Source organism: Podarcis pityusensis (assembly GCF_964106645.2).
Source record: "Podarcis pityusensis genome assembly, chromosome: 12".
Lineage (NCBI taxonomy): Eukaryota > Metazoa > Chordata > Lepidosauria > Squamata > Lacertidae > Podarcis > Podarcis pityusensis.
The window spans coordinates 51357745-51377313 of record NC_138037.1 but is presented as its reverse complement, the minus strand read 5'-3'; the positions used below and the strand labels follow the sequence as shown (position 1 = coordinate 51377313).

Below are 19569 nucleotides of genomic sequence, written 5' to 3'. Positions count from 1 at the left end.
GCAACTGCCTCATGCCGGGCTCGCGGGCAGCGTGGGCAAGAGTCTCCCTCCCTCCACCCCTCTCTCGGGCGGGGAAGGGCCGATGGAACTCCTCGTGCCAGGACGACGGCAGCCCCGACGTGCTGCTTTGCATCCCCTCCAACCAGTGCAGCATCTTAATGTATGATTTCCCCCTCTGCATCCCTTTCATAACTCTATTTTAATAAATCATTCGTCCATCCATCCTTCAAATTTTTACGACAAGTTTTCTGTCAATCCTACCAATGTATGTAACACTTTGCAATAGCTTTTCAACTAAATTATAAACTTTCCCCATTCTTTATTAAAGAGGTCCTCTTCCTGGTTTCTAATTCTGCCTGTAAGCTTTGCCATCGCGACGTCGTTCATCAGTTTTGTCTGCCACTCTTCTTTGGTGGGAGTTGTAGACCCTTAGGATCATCTAGTCCAATCCCCTGCAAAACACAGTCAGTGGCAGCCAAAGCAGCATGGCTCCATCAGTGGTGAATTTCTGCATAAGCTAAGCCAAAATCCCTTATTTTGGCTGCTGATCCCTTATTTTCGAGGCTGCTGGTCCCTTATTTTCAAATCTGTAAGTTTTTTTAAGGTGTTTTTTTTTTACACAAAATCACAATCTATTAATTAAAATATATTTTTAATTAATATAATTAAAATATATTTTAAAATCAATTCCTTCTAAAATCAATTTTCTCAATCAGGAAGCTTGCTCTCCTTCCAGGAAAGTCATAGAATCATGGAGTTGGAAGAGACCACAAGGGCCATCGAGACCAACCATCGAGACCAGCTGGGGCTGACAGCTACGCACCCAGCTCCCAGGCGGAGAAGCGCCGGCGGAACTGGGGAAAGCTTCATATTCGCTTTCGCTTTCGCCGAAAGGAAACACGCTGCCTGCGAGGAAGCGCCCCTTTCCCCGAAATGACGTCGCGGGGGCGGGGCTGGCCCGCGGCTTGCGCTTCTTCTGCTCCCACCCGCGCGCGCCTTCGCAGGATGGCTGGCTTGGCTGATGCGCAGCAGCTGAGCGGCGGCAGCTCCCGCTTTGGCCGGGCGCGCGCGCCTTAAAGCAGCGAGGAGCGCCGCGCACCGCCTTGCCCGGGGGGCCGCCGGGTTACTTCCAGCCCAGGAAGAAACGAAGGAGAGGCGCGTCTTTTTGCATCAACGTATGTATATGCATGCGCGCACGGGGCATGTTTTGTGTTTAGCAAACGAACTGGCCCCAAATCGGAAGCGGTGTTTCCTTGCGCGGGTGTGTTGTCCCGGGGCAATGGAAGCAATTGGTTTGCATGGCAAACCTCGTCACTTTTTAAATTTTTGCCACGTAAACCCTAATCCTGCACGCCCATTGTTAGGGTGGGAGCAATGTTTGGGGTTTGCGTTTCCTTGGGTTGCAGGATTCGCGTAAGAGCTGAGCCTCAGGGTGCAGTCCTTTTCGAGATTAAGTTTCCTGGAGCTCCCTGGTAATTGGTTTAATTTCTGTGCGGAAATGCACAGCCAACAGCTGTGAGTCATGGGCGGCAGGAAGTTAAGTCGGGTTTTAAGTATAACTGGAGGGCAAGCAAGCGGACCAAAGGAATCAGGCATAGTCTCACAGGTTTATTTGAGTGTTTCTGCAGGGCTGGAGTGGCTAAAACCTGCTGCTTTTCACATATTTGTTGGACTACAACTCCCATCATCCATAACCACTGGCCAGGACTGATGGGAATTGGAGTTCCGGCGAGCGAAAGATTAGGCCCTTGCCTTGCAGAAAAGTGGCTGGCAGTTGCCTCCCTGATCGCCAGCGTAGGTTGTAAGAAACATAACTTCCAGCACTGCCCGGGTTAGATTTTTTTTGGCTTTCTACTTGGAAAGGCACACACTGTGAGAGAGCAGATCTGGGTATTGTTACAGGATCACACTTGGGAGAACATGTCCTCTTCAGACCTAGACTGTTTTTTCTTTCAACTTGGATTGAAACTGGTTTGGAGGAGTATGCATTGAAACAGTATTTCGGTTCCACTAGTGTAGGCTGCTCTCCAAAACCAGAGTAAAAGGAAGTGTGTACACATCCTTCGTAGGAAAATGAACATAAACGTTGGTGGTGACGTCTGACCCAATTGACTAATGTTGGTGGCTTGGCTATTTCAGAATAGTTGTCCTGCAAATAAAAAAATAAGTATGAGAGCTTCGACCAACCCTCGTGCTTGCAAACTACCAGAAGCTGGTCCAGGAAAAATGAAGTGCCCCTTTTAGACACAGTAGTTGGTTTCTGTGCAACTTTGTGAAGCCTCTGAGTTGGCCTTTGTTGGGGAGGGGGCATTGAAAGTCTGTTGAGAACTGAGAAGTTGCTAGCACGCTAAATGCAGTTTTCAAAGAAGGATGCAGGTCATTTTGAAAACTAGCATGGAATCTGGTGTCTTTTGAAAAGGCTGTCACGTTTACTGTAGGCCAGAGCTCATTTTATGAGACGCATGAAGTGGTCATTAAAGATATGTTGTTGTTGTTGTTTAGTCGTTTAGTCGTGTCCGACTCTTCGTGACCCCATGGACCAGAGCACGCCAGGCACTTCTGTCTTCCACTGCCTCCCGCAGTTTGGTCAAACTCATGCTGGTATATAAAGATACAGTTCCACATTATTCTGTCTCTAGTCTGTACCATGTCCGTTAGAAATTAAATGTTACCTGCATCACCAATTCCATTGCATGTCATACGCTCTTCCTTGAGGAAAACAGGGCAGAGAGGCAACTTCTCCTTTCTCTTTAGATTTTGCAAGAGTTTTGCTTCCCTGAACCCTCCTTTCTGAAATCGTAAGACATGTTACAGAAGTTGTTCCCTTTCCCCCATCCTTGAATTCCCTTTGTTGTTCCTTTGAACGTTGGCTGGGCCATGTTTTGCAAATGCAGAGTATGACTTCCGAAGAAGAAAAGATTGTATACATTTGTTTTAATAGCGAAAATTTTAACCAGCCTAGAAATAGTAGTGGTGTGATTGTTATCAAGTCAACATTTTAAAAACCCCACTCTGCTTTTCTTGCACTCAGAACAATTACCTGAACCTTTCTGGCAACTTTTAAAGATTTGTAAGTAAAGCTGTTTCCAAAAAAGATTGACTGCTTAGGACAGTCAATCCTGCTTAGGATATGTTTTTCTCAAGGGCTTTGGTTTTGAATTTGGAACAGCCTTTCTTCAAGCGGAGATGAACTTGGAATTTTTTTATTTGCATTTTATAGCACCACTATAAAAACTGAAAAACTAGAGTGCATGTTTGGAGAGTTGGCTTCTTTTAGACCAAGTTAGTTTAGCTCTTTAATAATTGCATTAGCAATGTGTTCCCGTATAGAAGCAACTGGGAATCCTTGGCATTACCGCAGAAAAAAAATGTTGCCAATAACAAAGCAGTAAAAATCTTCTTTGGAAAACAAGCCGTCAAGCCAAACAATGTTAGTAACCATTCGCTGGATCCTCCAGGGATTGAATATTACCTAAGTTTTGGCATGAAAGTGCAAAACCGTACAGTTTTGTTCCTACTTGTTGTTTGCAGGCAGATTGTTCTTATCTAAAGCAAGGGCATTTTGAAAAATGTTATGGTTGTCTTTACTGCTTTAGTTTAAAGTGTGATAGCACTGTCCAGAAGCCATCTACCATACTGACCTTTTAGTCAACCAACAAGCCTGAAGCAGACCAATGTTAACTGCTTTATACTGTGAAGTATCGAGTTCCCTTAATATACAGGTGATTTATGAAAATGTATTTCTTTTAAAAAACAATGCTTCCAGAATGTAAGAAAATTATTCCAGACAAACATTGCTTATGCCACTTTCATGTGAATAAACACCCAGCAATAAAAGATAGTGGGAGAGGATTTACCCCAGCAAATTATTTCTCAAAATTACAAATACCCAAATACAGACGGTCACTTACCCTTGCTAGATTCAACGTGCTGCCATCTGCCTTATTGCAGGGCACATTCGAGGGACCATACGTGGAACGAGTCTGCCCCTGCGGCTTGATGGAGGTAGAAACTCTCTCTCATGTCTTGTTACGCTGCTGTTTCTACGGGGATATACGCTCGGTATTTATCACTCCTGTTGTGCAAAAATCTCCAAATGGGCCCAAACTTCAATGTCTAAAACTCCTGGTAGAGGACAAGGATCTAGAGATCACGCTAAAGGTGGCCAAATTCTGTGCGACTGCCATAAAACAAGCTGTACTACTAAAATGATTAAGGTTTTAAATGACAATTTAAGGTTATATTTTAGTGATCAAGATTTAATATATATTTTTAACTGCCGCTATATCTGTATTGTCTCTGTTAGACCCAATTGCAATTCAGTGTATTCCTGTTGTGTTTTATGATTTTCCTGATATTGTAAGTGAGCCACTTTCATGTTCTTGCAACTTCATTTTTGCTGCTTCTTATACCAGTCCATGCCCAGAAGGAAGTTTTGACTATGCCCTGGGTCCTTTTATGTTTTCCTCCCCTCCCCTTAAATTACCTTAAGATTCTCACGCAAATTCTATGTGGGATGGTTGAACAGGGCAGAAGTTTCAGTTTTCTGCTAGCCCCTGCTTTCATTTGAATGTGTGGATAAATAAGGGCTAACCAATAAATCTCCAAAGACAGAGTGGGGTTAAGCAAGATTACTGTAGCACTTAATTCACATTGCATAGCTGTTTGCAGTAGCAGAATGTCTTGTGTTAGATAAAGAACTGCTGTGTCTCAAGCTGCTTTTGAGAATCTCAGTTTCCATGTAGCGTGAAGGGCTGTTGATTGAGAAATGTGGCAAAGGTCGACATAAATGGCTGGTACTGTTCTTTGGATCCCGTTTGTGCAAGTCTTCTTAAATTATATTCCCGGTTTTCTTCATGCAGAATTTGCATTACCCTGGCACATAATTATATTGGCACTGGTTCATCTGAAATATTTTCCAAATCCTCCTTCGGAGAGGGTTGTACAGTTAAAAATAAAAATAAAACAACTGAACAAAAGCCTGCCGGAGTAAAATGCATAATTGTGTGTAAACAAGCACACCAGAGTGACAATATAATCATGGATGTGGTGAACAGAGGGCGCGATCTTCTTCCTCGCAGACTCTCCAAGTGTCCCTGTTTCTGATTTGATCCCGGAATGTCCTGCTTTTCCTTAGGTTGTGCCTATTTTCACTGGAGAAATTGTTGGAGGGTATGGAGTCATCCACCCCCCCACCCAAACCATCTGAAGGCAATCCTGTATAGGGAAGTTTAAAAAAAAAAGTTTCATGTTTTATTATGTTTCTCTATATGTTGCACGCTGCCCAGAGTGGCTGGGGCAACTCAGTAAGATGTAAATAATAAAATTATCATTATGTTATGGGACATCCCTATTTTCGTCGGAGAAATGTTGGATGGTATGTCCTCGTTGCGGCTCTTGGTGAAATTCAGACCAAGCAAATTGTTTTTTGAAGCAGATAAACATGTATTTTTTATCGGGCTCAACTTGGGTTTGAGCTATGGAGAAGCCCCCTCAGGATCACAAATATAAAATAAAACATCAAAATGGAAAACTTTGGATCACATAGATGAATTTTGTTTAGACGCCATGTGGAAAGGACCTTCACATTACTCATTTCCTACTAATTTTCTGTTGAAGGGGATGAGGGGCAGTATATCTTGTTGCTGTTGTTTACTACTCGGAAGGGTAGTGGAAGCTCTTTCTTGCCCCTGACCTTACGGCTGCCTTATGAGGACTGTGGGCAGTTGTCATTTTGTATTTTAACTTAGGTGGGTGGGTTGCTTGATGTATTAATAATTTGCAAAACCTAAAATGCTAGAGCAGTGTGTCTCAGTACATCTAGTCCAGACTTCTGCTCTGTCCTAAGGGTGTAATGGAAATGGTTCAAATGTTTGGAAAGGGTGTGTGGTAAAATTCTCACCGAACTTTGTCAGTTCAGAATGCATTGGTTGCAAATAGGATGCAGATACTGTCATTTGCCAGTGCAAGCCTTAGAAAAAGTGAAGTCTTGCTCTCTCTCTTCTCCAAAATGTGTAGTGTCCAACTCCCTCAAAATGTATTTTGTCTAGTTAAGTTTTTGCCTCTATCTTCAGTATATTTTATTTTGTTGCTATGGTTAGTGGCTGTTGCAAATGAAGGTTCTTCTGATCTGATCTCGTGTCCAACTGCAGAAAGAGAACAGTTGCAGGTTTGTTTGAAGCACAGGAGGGAGATTTTTAAGGGTTAAGAACTTTGCCCCATCCCAGGATGTGCTACAACAGCGGCAAGAGTCTTGATAGCACAAGGATGGAAGGACGAGGAAATCCCAATGAAATAACAGTGGCAAGAAAAATTGATGAGCTACGCAGAGCTTGCTAAATTGACATACAAATTGCGGGACAAGGACAACTGTGACTTTAAGGAAGAATGGGAGCTTTTTACACATTATCTACAAAGACAACAAAATGAACTGGACTCCTTGGCAGGTTTTGAATAAACATACACAAATTCATTGGTTGATAACATGTTAGATAGATAATGTAAGGATATGTATAATTTTTTCACATGCAGAGAATAATATGTGCTGAGAAGTCAGAGAGAGGAGCTGAGGGAATAATGAATATGATATGTTTTGAAATTTTGTTATGCTGAAATTGCTAATAAAAATATTGTTTTTTTAAAAAAAGAACTTTGCCTCAGGATGAGAACAGAAATCACGCGATGGCGGCAGCGGGAGGCCCCATTAGCTAAAGTGGTACCCTGGTTAAGAACGGACCTCCAGAACGAATTAAGTTTGTAACCAGAGGTACCACTGTACAGGCAACATACGAAAAAGTTGCATGACTGTGTTGCTAATACGTATCAATAAATATCGGTTCTTTTGCCTTTGGAAGCACCCTTCCTCACAGCTTCCTGCTTTCTCCCAGACTCCACCTTCCCACCCTAATTCTCACCCAGGGTCTCACGACAGCCACAAAAAGTGCCACTAGGAGAAGGGTTGCTGCGGGCATCACCCTAGTTCCCCCCTCTAGGTTTGCTCTTTATGGGGTGGATGGAGCTTCCTCAGGCTGCCCACAGCTGTGTCCCATTAAACAGTCAGCTGCCCTCTCCATACTTGGTTCTGGGTGCAGTAGGTTTGGTGAGTTTGCCAGGGGGTCCCAAGGATGAAAAAAGAGTGCCCCTCCACTCACAGTTCTTTTTTTCTCTCTCTTCACAATAATATTTATTAATTTTCATACAAAAGCATAACAAAAAAGAGAATAAACAATAATAAGAAAAAAGAAAGAAAAAGAAACATAAAATACTTCAAACTTCCCATATATCACCACATAAACTAAAACTTAATTAGTTAATTAAGATCTATCTTCATAAACACATTACTTGACTTCCTCTAATCTCTTCCATCTGAATTCCCTTGTAATTAAATGTAGCAGTTTCCAATATCATTATTTCATAAAACAATATTACAGTCATAATCAAATTTCCTAACTTTTCTTATCGTACTTTTTTCTTATTTATTTATTTAATCCTAATTTAATCCTAGGCCTAATTAGTTCTTTCAAGTGGTTACACATCTTTACTATTACAATATTTATTCAAATAGTCTTTAAATTTCTTCCAATCTTCTTGGTGTTCCTCTTCTTTCTGGTCGTGGATTCTCCCGGTGAGATCAGCCAGCTCCATAAACTCCATCATCTTCATCTCCACTCACAGTTCTTCTCCTGCCTCTGTCTCCTTCTCGTCCAGCCTGTAGTGACGAATTGTGTTCTGCCATCCATTTCCCAGAGGATAGTGAAATATCTGCAAGGGTCCTCCTTGAACTCACAAATGAACTTTATTTTCCATATTTGAGAGTTTGAAGCAGGCATGTAAATAGCCATTGGCCTGACAACCTGTGGTGACTAAGGCCATAACCAGATAAACGTATGTCGTCTTGATAAGCTGAGAAACGAGCTAGTCTTTTGTCCCTTCATTCCTCCCTTTGTGGTATGAACAACCAAACCAGAAAGCCTTCCATTCAAGGCTGAAAACTATAGTTGCCAGCTTTGGAACAAGCCATGATATTATACACAACTTCAAGCCTTCCTTTAATAGCGTGGCTTGTTCTGAAGTTGGTATCCATAGTTTCTTGGTTTGGACAATATGGAAACACTGTTTAATTACAGGCTTCCTAGTTTAATTGTGGCTTGTAAAGAAAATGCTTGTTCGTATATTGGCTTATTAAGCGGAGAGATTATTGTTTTACCATTCTTAGAGCTGGTTCAGACAGGCAGGGAAACTTGACAAAGGCTCCCCTCCATGTTTAGGCTACAAATAACTAACATAGGTAGGCACAGACAGGTGGGCCAGTGATATTTCTTCTTGTATGCTGGCAAAAAACACACCCAACTGTGCACTTTTTAGCAAGGTGATTTAAGTTTCTGATAGCTTTCCAGGCTGACATTCTGTTACGATAAATCCTGAAAGCACGATATTTAGATTGTCCTCCCCTTGTTTTGCTAGGAACAAACAAAAATAAATCCAGCAACCATTTCATTATATTTTGGGTGTCTGCTATTTCAGCAACCTCTTTCTACGTAGCTCCCAAGACAGACTGGTTTTATTTTATTTTTAAGGAAACAGCTCAAGATGTTTCCATGCACCTTCGGCAGCTAGTCCTAAGGAGAGCCTTTTTCAGTTAAAGTTGGGTTGGCATCATGACTGTTGAACTTCACTTTTGCCATTCACTGTTGAACTTCACTTTTGCCATCTTGCACCAGTAGTAGAGAGTGATGCCCATTCTGTGCAAAGGGGCATCATGGTCCCACACCTCCCTATTGAAAAAACCTGTTGTATATCACAGTTGAGACCACAGGTGCTTTTATTGAATCTGCTACTTGCCAAGTGGCAAGTAGTTACTTAGGTCCTTCCGTTCTGGATTCTGTGGTGCTGGGCACAGGGAGCAGTTCCACATACTGTATGCACCAAAGTATGGTTTCAGGAGTCTGTGATGATCAACTTGCAGATGCTGAAGGCTGAAGGAGTGGAAATGATGTTATCATTGCACCATGAGATCCTTGACTACTGTAATTTGCTCTACGCGGGGCTGCCCTTGAAGCTGTCCCAGAAAATCCAGCGGGTGCAGAATGCTGCAGCGAGGCTCCTCACGGGGTCCCTGCCATGGGAGTATATTCACCCAATGCTTTTCAAGCTGCACTGGCTCCCTGTGGAGTACAGGGTCAGATTTAAGGTGCTGCTTTTGACCTTTAAAGCCCTTCACGGCCTAGGACCCTCGTACCTACGGGACCGCCTCTCCTGGTATGCCCCACGGAGAGCCTCAAGGTCCATAAATAGCAACACCCTAGAGGTCCCGGGCCCTTAGGAAGTTAGATTAGCCTCAGCCAGAGCCAGGGCCTTTTCAACACTGGCTCCAGCCTGGTGGAACACTCTGTCTCATGAGACCAGCGCCCTGCAGGATCTGATTTCTTTCCGCAGGGCCTGTAAGACAGAGTTGTTCTGCCTGGTCTTTGGCTTGGAGTCAGTTTGATTCCCTCTCCCTCTTTCTTTTTCCTTTCTTCTCCTGTGAAGAGGCTGCATCTTAATGTTTTAATGTTGTATTTTAATCAACTTATTTTTATTATTGGTTGTTAGCCACCCTGAGCCCAGTCTTGGCTGGGGAGGGCAGGGTATAAATAAAATTTATTATTATTATATTCCTACCCTACAGGCTTTGAGGTAAACAAAGAGATATGGCAAAACTCACCAGAAAAATAAGAAATCAAGATAGCACACTTTTTATAAAATAATGCAAATGGTTTATTGAATATTTACCAATAAACTGTAAACCGATAAGAACATTGGCAGGATTATTGTAATAACTTGCAGTTTTATAAGAGTGTATATTTAAAGTAGATGAATAAATCAGTAAATTACCGTATTTTTCGCTCTATAAGACGCACCAGACCACAAGACGCACCTAGTTTTTGGAGGAGGAAAACAAGAAAAAAAATTATTCTGAATCTCAGAAGGCAGAACAGCAAGAGGGATTGCTGCGCAGTGAAAGCAGCAATCCCTCTTGCTGTTCTGGCTTCTGGGATAGCTGTGCAGCCTGCATTTGCTCCATAAGACGCACACACATTTTCCCTTACTTTTTAGGAGGGAAAAAGTGAGTCTTATAGAGCAAAAAATACGGTAAGTTAATTTGGCATATGCAGAAAATATAAAACATAAATTTAAGGAACTGCAGAAAGGGGAAAGGAAGTCGAGTTTTGAAATGTTAAAATGGTTGTAAAATTATTGAAATGTATAAAACTTAACATCATAATTATTATTTTTTTAAAGAGATAAACAGAGAGATGAGCCCTATAACTTGCAGTACTTTGACTTGTGTCTGTGTGGTTGACAGTTCTCTGAGAACAGCACCAAAGGGGTCTTTGGAGGAGCAAATTCTGATTACTCTCCATTTTAATTCAAAATAAGAAACAGGAGAATATGTATCTCTCTTACCCTTTACACAAATGTTTCCTTTATCTTATTACTTTGATGCATTTGCATCTTTGGATCCCTTTTGATTGTACGTCTTCCTGTTCAGAGTTTAAGTTACAATATATCTCTGGTTAAATGGGAAGCAGCTGTTGAAGGAAAAACATCCCAATTATAAATTATGGGGGTGAAAAGAGGAGTATAATATTTGAACTGGGCACTATAAGCCTGTGGTGGTGAGTGTTATCTGATAATTGTCCAAGTGTGTACCTTGTACGATATGTTAGTTGAGTTAGAATATTATTATTTTTCCTTAACCAACATTTTTGACTCTATTGAGAGAGAGAGAAGCCTTTGTTTTGGGCAATTAGTCCGAGAAAGGAGGGAACAATCTTAGCTAGAAAGCAGATGGTTTCGAGGTCATTATTCCGAGACTGGGTGGAATTTGTGTTGTGGTTTTGATAAGGAAGGTTGAAAGATTTCGGGATGAAAGTGAAGAAGAACCAGAGAAGGTAGAGAATGTTGGTGGAAGTCATAAATTTAAGAATGACTCATTTTGATGAGGGTTAAAATTGTGCAGGAGTGTTACAAAAGAGAACAATTTGGAGCGTAGCTGGAGATTTGAAATGAGAAGAGTTGTATTATGGAAAATACGTAAAAACAAAGACTTCAAAGACAAAGACTTCTGATTGCTTCTCTCTCTCTCTCTCTCTCTCTGGATGTTCTCTTACAACTTTTAGCTCGCATTTGTTTTTCTCCATTGATAATTTTCTTGCTATGGCCTCAGTCAGTTCCATGGAGGCAAGCTGGCTTTGGGGTGTTGAAGACTGTTGTTGTTTAGTCGTTTAGTTGTGTCTGACTCTTCGTGACCCCATGGACCAGAGCACACCAGGCACTCCTGTCTTCCACTGCCTCCCGCAGTTTGGTCAAACTCATGCTGGTAGCTTTGAGAACACTGTCCAACCATCTCGTCCTCTGTCGTCCCCTTCTCCTTGTGCCCTCCATCTTTCCCAACATCAGGGTCTTTTCCAGGGAGTCTTCTCTTCTCATGAGGTGGCCAAAGTATTGGAGCCTCAGCTTCAGGATCTGTCCTTCCAGTTAGCACTCAGGGCTGATTTCCTTAAGAATGGATATGTTTGATTTTCTTGGATGAAGATCCTAGTTGAAGACTAGGCCTGTGCTTTTGAAGTGGCCTCATAGATGTTGGCTTTTCTTAGCGTTTTTCCTTCTTTGATCGGCTTTTGATTTTTCTAATCCTTGTGGATTATTTTTGCTCAGGAGTCTTGTAGTGGAAACCAATTGTCCGCAGCAGGTCTGGCAGATATGGACGCATTATTCCCTAAAGTCCCTGAGTCTATCCCAATATTAGGGACACACATATATGCTAAATCCCATTTAATTTTTCCTGTATTTTTTAATTACCTTTATAATGCAGATTTTTAAAATTTCTTTTTAGTGCTATTGCTTTTAACTGGACTGGAGGAAGAGGGTGCTAAGAAAATAACTGCTTTCTTGCGTACTTGAAGCAGCTAATACAAAGCCTTATATCTTATTTAGTTCTTGTAGTAGCCCCATTGTAATTGCGTTGTTTATTTATCCATGCACTCATTTTTATACATTGTGCTTATTTTGTATCATGCTTTCACTTGTAAATTAATACTTACCATTTTTCACCTTTTGTCAGTTATTTTTAATCGCTTTTTTGTTTATTTTGGAGTGGTTCTGGCTGTTTTGGTCACTGTTTATATGCTCACTAGGCAAAATTAATATTTTTTGAATTTAGAAATTGTTTTCCAGTTCCTTGTACAGTGTGAGGGAGTCTGTTGGAGCCAAATGCTATGTTTTGCTGCAAATAAAAGGACAGAGTTTTCTCTCTCCCCGCCCTTTTACACCGATGTTTCATCTCTAAAGTCCATATCAAGGCAATCCCTTTACTAGGCCAACCAAAATATTGCAAAATAGAATCCAGTCTTTTGAGTACTCTGGAACTCTTTAGCAGACTAGATGGTAAACACAGCAAAAAAGTAGGGAAGGAAAAAGGTGTGTGTGGGGGGGAATGTGCATTTACCGTATTTTTCGCTCTGTAAGACGCATCAGACCACAAGACGCACCTAGTTTTTGGAGGAGGAAAACAAGAAAAAAAATATATTCTGAATCTCAGAAGCCAGAACAGCAAGAGGGATCGCTGTGCAGTGAAAGCAGCAACCCCTCTTGCTGTTCTGGCTTCTGGGATAGCTGCGCAGCCTGCATTCGCTCCATAAGACGCACACACATTTCCCCTTACTTTTTAGGAGGGAAAAAGGGAGTCTTATAGAGCAAAAAATACGGTATGTCTGCACCTTCTAAGAGTCTTAAGGCGAGAGGAGGAGAGAGCAGGTAGGTCTTTTAGGTGCTACAGAGGTGGCAGCAAGAAAAAGACTGGTTGTGATAGGAAAATAATGAATTTGCTTGTTTTAACAGCAGAATCCTAAACTGAAGTAAGAGGCTTGTTATACCACCTGAGGGCAGGGCTTTTTTCCCCAAGGAAACATTTCATTCAACTGCTAGGCGCAGTTGTCCTTGTTGGTTTCTTTTGACTTGGCAAACCATCTAATATTAATTTTCACCTTTGCTAATATGAAGATTGCCTTAGCTCAAAAACAGGAAGGAAACCATGGAGGACTCTCTGTGCTTTGCTTAAGGATCACGACAGTCCTGGGCAATAGCTGTTAATTTTGTAGCCCCAGAGATGGGGAATTTACCCCATTGTTACTCTTCTCATTCGCAGTAACCTGAAACTTGCATATCACCTAAAGGGCCTCATATCATTGCCTGTGACTTCCTCTCTCCCTCAGTCTTAAGAACTTTACAAGACGCAGACAGGGATAAAGGTTTTATCACCAGATAGGCATTTTGAGTCTCCCTGCCCCATCTTCTTGCTTTGCTTACCATCTGTCTGGATGGGAGAGTTCCGCAGAGCTCAAAGGGTTGCACGTTACTTTGTGATATTTTGTTTGGGTTAATAAAGGTATTACATTAATATGGACTTTGGGATTCTTCTTATGTGCCAAACTTTTTGACCTCTAAAATTGTATTTATAAAATGTTTCCTCTGCCAAACTTTCTGATCTGTAAAATTGTATTTATAAAATGTTTCCTCCTCCCACCCCCTTAATAATTTGGGCGGTGGCGGTAGAAGACAGATGCAATTAAAATAAGAGGCGAAAACAAACCAGAGTTGGAGAGGGCAGGTTTCTGCTCAGCTCCTGCTACAAAAGGCTTCCTTCCTGTGACACCTTGTGTCCTTTTATGTTGGATCTAGATCCAATGTTTCCCAAACTTGGGCCTGTTTTGGTCTCCATCATCCCTAGCTAGCAGGACCAGTGTTCAGGGAGGATGGGGGTTGCAGTCCAAAAACAACTGGAGACCCAAGTTTGGGAAACGCTGGTCTAGATAGTCCCGATAATACTTCAGCTTATCATTGATGGTAGAAGCACTTTATTGGTGTTTAAATATATGCGGTGTTGGTTAAGTAACTGAAAATGCTCTTGTGCTGTGGGGTAAGGGAAATATTTTGTGCTGTCTCTCAGAGCATATTTATTTCCTCTTTGTCAGAATGGATCCCTTCAGCTTTGGGGACCCCATTAGTTACGCCGAGTTCTTGAAAGTGCAAGGGAATCAAGACTTCAAAAATGGAAACTATGCTCTTGCCATCAGAAAGTATGACGAAGCACTAAACATACTGGTCTATTTACACAAAGCAGTAAGGTAAGCTCTTTCTTAGAGAACTGTGAACTGTCTAGCTCTAGCTTCTAGACTTGAGCTTTCCTTCTGTGAAGCTACTGAACTTGGATTCCAGTCACCAAGTTATCTGTGATCTTTGCAGTAATTATTTGCCGTTTTCCTTACACTCTTTATTCAACTTTTCATAGCAGTGTTCTGTTGGGATTTAATAAAGGGAATGCATAAGGTATAACAATTCCCCCCTCTACTCTATTTCTGTGTAGAGGAAGGGGGGCGGGAATCTGTTCATGTGTTCTGTAAAACTATAAAGCTGTTTCTCTTGACGCAGCTACATTTAACATTCTCATCTTTTAGTTTTTCCCAACGGCGAGATGTGGCAGTTTTACTCTGCAACCGATCAAATGCCTTTTACAACTTAAATAAATGGAGAGAAGCCTTCTTCTCAGCAAGACAGAGCCTCCAGTGGGATCCAGCTTACGTTAAGGTATTCTGTACTCTACGTAGAGGCTGAGTGGCCATCTGTCATGGATGAGATTCGTGCAAGATGGCCCTGAGAGTCCCTTACCAGGGCCGTCTTAAGCATACCTGGCACCGTGGTGCAAAGATCCGTCTCCCACCCTGTTTCCTAGAGTTGTTGAACTTTTCCCAAGCCTCTGCGGGGATTGCTCTCCTCCCGTGGGGGCTTGGGAAGGAAGCTGCACATCCTCCAGCCATATGGTTGATGGGGAGCAGCTGGTGGGCGTGGAGGAGGGAAAGGGGAGGCTGCCGGCAAAGCCGTGCAGCTCCCCCCACTCTCTGGGGCGCCCCTGAGAGGCCAGTGCCCTGGCGCAGCGCGTCAGTAAACCCAATAGGAAAGACGGCTCTGTCCCTTACAACTCTATAGTTCTATGATTCTCTAAGCCTAGGTTGCAGGGTTGTTGTTTTTTAATTAAAAGATAAAATAAGGATTAAGAGTTCTGAATATAAGATATTTTGAAGCAATATGTGGTTTGACTCTTAAACAGAGAGATTTCAAGACCGGAAATGCAAGGATTGAGCACTGACATTAAAGGAGCTTAAAGCTTGAAGAACTTTGGATTTGCATTTGCTTGTTAAATTTTGTTGTATTCGGAAGCTCCACGTTTTGGCTTGCAAGTCACTTTTACTTAATATGAACATAAACTTATTTGCGGAGCAGCTGTTGGCTCAGAACAGCGTTCCCGTTCAGAAATTTATTTATTTAATTTCTGCACCACCCTTCATCCGAGGCTCACAGGATGGTTTTCAATATAAAAACACAAAAAACACGGTGCTTAAATAAAATATTACTGACAACAGAAATAAGATTTGTATCCAAGTTAAAAAAAGCCACACCATAGGAAGAAACAAAAGCAATCACCCTCCCATAGTTGAGAAGGCCATAATAAACCAAATGAATGTTTAATTTTATCATGTTCGTTAATATCTGAGTATATATTCTGAGTAAAACATAGTTGACTAGTGCCCATTGTATTTGGTGCAAAAGTGTTTCAACCCTGCCATTTTAAATGTATTTACTGCTAGGTTATTCTGTTCTTATATTGAAATGTTGCTATTAAAAGTCTGTTAGCCTTCACATATATTCCTGAAGTAAAGACTGACTCTTGGGATCTTTCTTTCTTTCTTTCTTTCTTTCTTTCTTTCTTTCTTAGGGGTACTATAGAGCTGGCTACTCCCTGATTAAATTGAGACAACCTCTCGATGCTGTTAAAACGTTTTATCAAGGTTTAGACTATCTCCGTGGTTCATCAGATGTGGCTCAAATTTCTGATTTTATAGTCGGTATCTTCTCAAGCGTTAACGGTAAGTGATAACGTGAGATTTTGTCTTCATTAAACTGTCACAATTAGGACAGGATGGGGGCAGCTGATGGCTGGTGAGTGCCTGAAATGAGTGGCCTCATTTGCAAATCACAGTAAACCATAGTCTGAAAGAAACTATGGATTACCATGAATGAGCAGCATGCAAGTGGTTCACTACTCCCTTTGCTGAGCTGAGTAACAAACTCTGGAGTGGATGTGCAAACCAACTCTTGTAGTTTATTTCTCTCCAAATAAGCTATAAGCAATAGACCAAGAAAGAAACTTGGCTGCTTCTTGTGTTTTGTTCAGAGATAAACAAACCACTACACTTGTTTGCACCCAGCACTAAGCCAGCCAATCCATGGTGTGTGTTTTTTTACAGGCTTAGTGCGTCATAACTGAGCAGCGGGCAGCAGCGGGCTTCTCATTCACAGTCATTTATAATGTGTTTCAGAGTATTGCTTACAATGATGTGCAAACCAGGTCATTGTCCACAATCATCATTATAGTGTAACCTTTGCAAAATGGATTTGTGACCTCGGGCTGGTGGGTACAATGTCTGCAATGCTAGGTTAAAACGGCAAGATCTTTGCCCTGACCCAGCGAGGGAGTTAGCCGCGTAGAAGCGGCTTCAGGGAGCAGATGGAAGAACCATGCTTGCAGTGCGCTTTCAGGCGCACGATGTCTGGTGGTTCTCTTTGCACGACGTGGTGGGGATAGGAAGGAACCTGTGCTCCAATCCCTATGCCCAGATTCTGCACATTTGGCATTGCCCCCTGCTATATCTGCAGGTGGGTGACAATGTTTTTCAGCGCTTCCCTATGTTGAAAACTCATTACAGACAGAAAGCCAAGAGCAGGAAAAGAACGAAATTACCCCCCGCCGACTGCGTTAGTTTTCTATTTGTATAAATTTTGGTGCATTGGAAACCTGCAGGCTGAAATGATGCAGCCCATTCTACCACTACAACATTCTGCCATCAACTTCCTACCTCATTCTGTTGCTTGTATAGACCAGCTGAAGGGAGCCCTAGGGAGAGAGCATTGGTGATTGTGCAGTTTGTTTTCTCTGTTGTGTAAAGGCTTTTCCCCTTCCTTGTTGATGCCATGAGGGGATTTCCTAAGTTGGAAGAGCACAAACTGTAAATGATGATGATGGTGATGAAGGTTATGCAGGCTTATGCCTCTCTTGTTTCGTGTTGCCCCCCTTTAGATGAGAGCCAGTGTGGTGTAGTGGTTAAGAGCGGTAGTCTCGTAATCTGGGGAACCGGGTTCGCGTCTCCGCTCCTCCACATGCAGCTGCTGGGTGACTTTGGGCCAGTCACACTTCTTTGAAGTCTCTCAGCCCCACTCACCTCACAGAGTGTTTGTTGTGGGGGAGGAAGGGAAAGGAGAATGTTAGCCGCTTTGAGACTCCTTAAAGGGAGTGAAAGGCGGGATATCAAATCCAAACTCTTCTTCTTCTTCTAGATGAAAGAACTATTACCCCACATTTATTATCCGTCTGTAAAAAAATTGTGAGCGATAATTTCACGCCACCAATTTGGCAACAGGTGATTGAAAAGCTGGCCAGAAAAGGACTGTGGCAGGTAGGCATCTTATCGTTGTAAATAATGACATCTTTTTTTCTCCTGAGCTCAGGCTGGCTTTTCAAAACCTGTATGACAGTAGGTGATTGCAGGTTCTGGAATCTGTCTGCTTCGACGTTTCAGCCCTGTGATTGCATAGCCCAACTTAGAATTGGGATAAGCTGATGTGAATTGTAGGTGTGCTTCCTTAATTTGTAAGCTTAGCACAGTTTTTGGTGTAGTGTTCATTATTTTTGCTCGCACCTTTTAAAGAAGGAAAAAGAGAGACAGACCATGTAGGTAACAGTAAGCCAAACTATGGCTTGCTGTGAATAGGCAAGCATTGGGAGAAAAGCACAGCCATTGCAGTCGTTCTCTGCTCCTGCTGCCATGCTACTGGGAGCTCAGCCATGGCTTGGCTTCATGTTATGTCTGAGCATTGTCTTGTGGTCTATCTCATTCCAAACAAACCACAATGGCAAGCCAAGGACAAAACTTGGTGGCTTGTTGAAGTGAGACCCAATGACGAGGCCAGATTCATACAGAACAGTAAACCAAACTGGTTTAGCTCTCAGCAGCTAAACCAGTAGCATGAGCAGGAAAGGACAACCACTGCAGTTTTCTCCATGTTGGCAGGTCATAGTGCAGCAAAAAGCACTTTCTTTACTTCCAACGCTGTTTCATGGATGTTTAGGTAATTACATTCTTGCAGCCTGATGCAATAGTAACCTGTGTTGATCAGCAAAAAGAAGCAAATACCAGCTGCTCAGCTAATACACATGTGGTGGTTCTTAACTCTCACCTTTCTACTGATGCCAATAATCTCTGAGGAAGCAATACTGAATTCAGTTGTCCCTTCCTTCCCCCAACAAGTGAACACTTCTGTCTCATTCAACAGTAACAAGGTGTAATCTTTGGTGATTCCGGAAAAGCAAAATTTTAAGGTATTGGTGTTTATTCACTAACAGTAGCACCTAGAGAGAGAAAATAGAATCGGAATACAGCCAGATATATTTCCTTTTCACGCTTTCCATAGTTTCAAAGAATTGTTCTTGTTAGCAAAAGCACCAGGTGTCGCTGTGATCTGAAAAAGATGTGAGGTCTACATGCATTTGAAGTTCTAACGAAAAAATCTTTTCCCTCACTCCCTAGTCTTGCCTAATGTTGGCTGCTGAGAAAGACCGGTTGCCAAGGAATCTGCAAGTGACCAATTTATCACTAAGAGAGCTGTTTGAGGTTTGTCGAAATCTTCCAGTAGAAATCCTTTACTGGGGCCTGGGTGAATGGAATTAGGAAATGGATTTCACCAGAGGGCTTGCATGAATGGCAGGTAACATAGGTAACGAATAGATGTTGTACAAACTAAAGGGTGTAAGAGGAGCCTGCATGCAGTCCAGCAAACTTAAAAAACAACAACCCAAATCCATTACTAGCTTGTTTTAACAGACTTGTCTATTTCCCTTAATTGTGGGTGGACGTGGATAACAGGGTTTTAGTTTGTTTATTTAAGGCAAACATGGTGCTTAAATAAATACTACTGTCAACAGAAATAAAATTTGTATCCAAGTTATGCTGCCTAATCATCAGCATTTCTACGTGGTGGGGATTTTATCATAATACAGTGATGATGGAGGATTGAGATTTTATGTGCACCAAGTGACCAGAGCCTTATACATGTATTCTTTGTTTCTCTTGAACCAGAAATATGTTCTCTTTGGCCAGTATGAAAAAATGGAAAGGGTGCCCAAACTGGTGGAGTGGCTTGTCTCCCTCGGAGCAAATATAAGAAGTGTTGGAACCTATCCTCTTCATGCTATCATCATGCTTTGTATCAAAGCAAGTAAGTGCTTAAAAAAAATCAAATCAAAATAAATGATGTCCTGAATGGTGCTGCAGGTAATTTGGAGATGAATTTTATATGCAAAACATAAAGCTATGGTCCTATGAAAATAGTGAGAGATGTACAATATAGGCTGGCCAGCCTTTGGATGGGGGGACACTTGGGGGCAGCGTAGAAGTAGCTATGTCATAAAGTCTG

General features: G+C 42.0%; 1 protein-coding gene across 1 annotated transcript in view; it reads left to right on the top strand.

Annotated features, from left to right (window-relative positions):
- Positions 1 to 985: 985 nt before the first annotated feature.
- TRANK1 (tetratricopeptide repeat and ankyrin repeat containing 1) overlaps positions 986 to 19569 on the top strand; it is a 46818-nt gene continuing 28234 nt past the window's right edge. Inside the window, exons 1-7 of the mRNA XM_080975692.1 lie at positions 986 to 1175; positions 14016 to 14168; positions 14499 to 14628; positions 15815 to 15965; positions 17434 to 17552; positions 18684 to 18767; positions 19233 to 19371. Coding sequence (XP_080831818.1) covers positions 14017 to 14168; positions 14499 to 14628; positions 15815 to 15965; positions 17434 to 17552; positions 18684 to 18767; positions 19233 to 19371 — 775 coding nt within the window. The 5' untranslated portion in view covers positions 986 to 1175; position 14016. The remainder of the gene's footprint in view (positions 1176 to 14015; positions 14169 to 14498; positions 14629 to 15814; positions 15966 to 17433; positions 17553 to 18683; positions 18768 to 19232; positions 19372 to 19569) is intronic.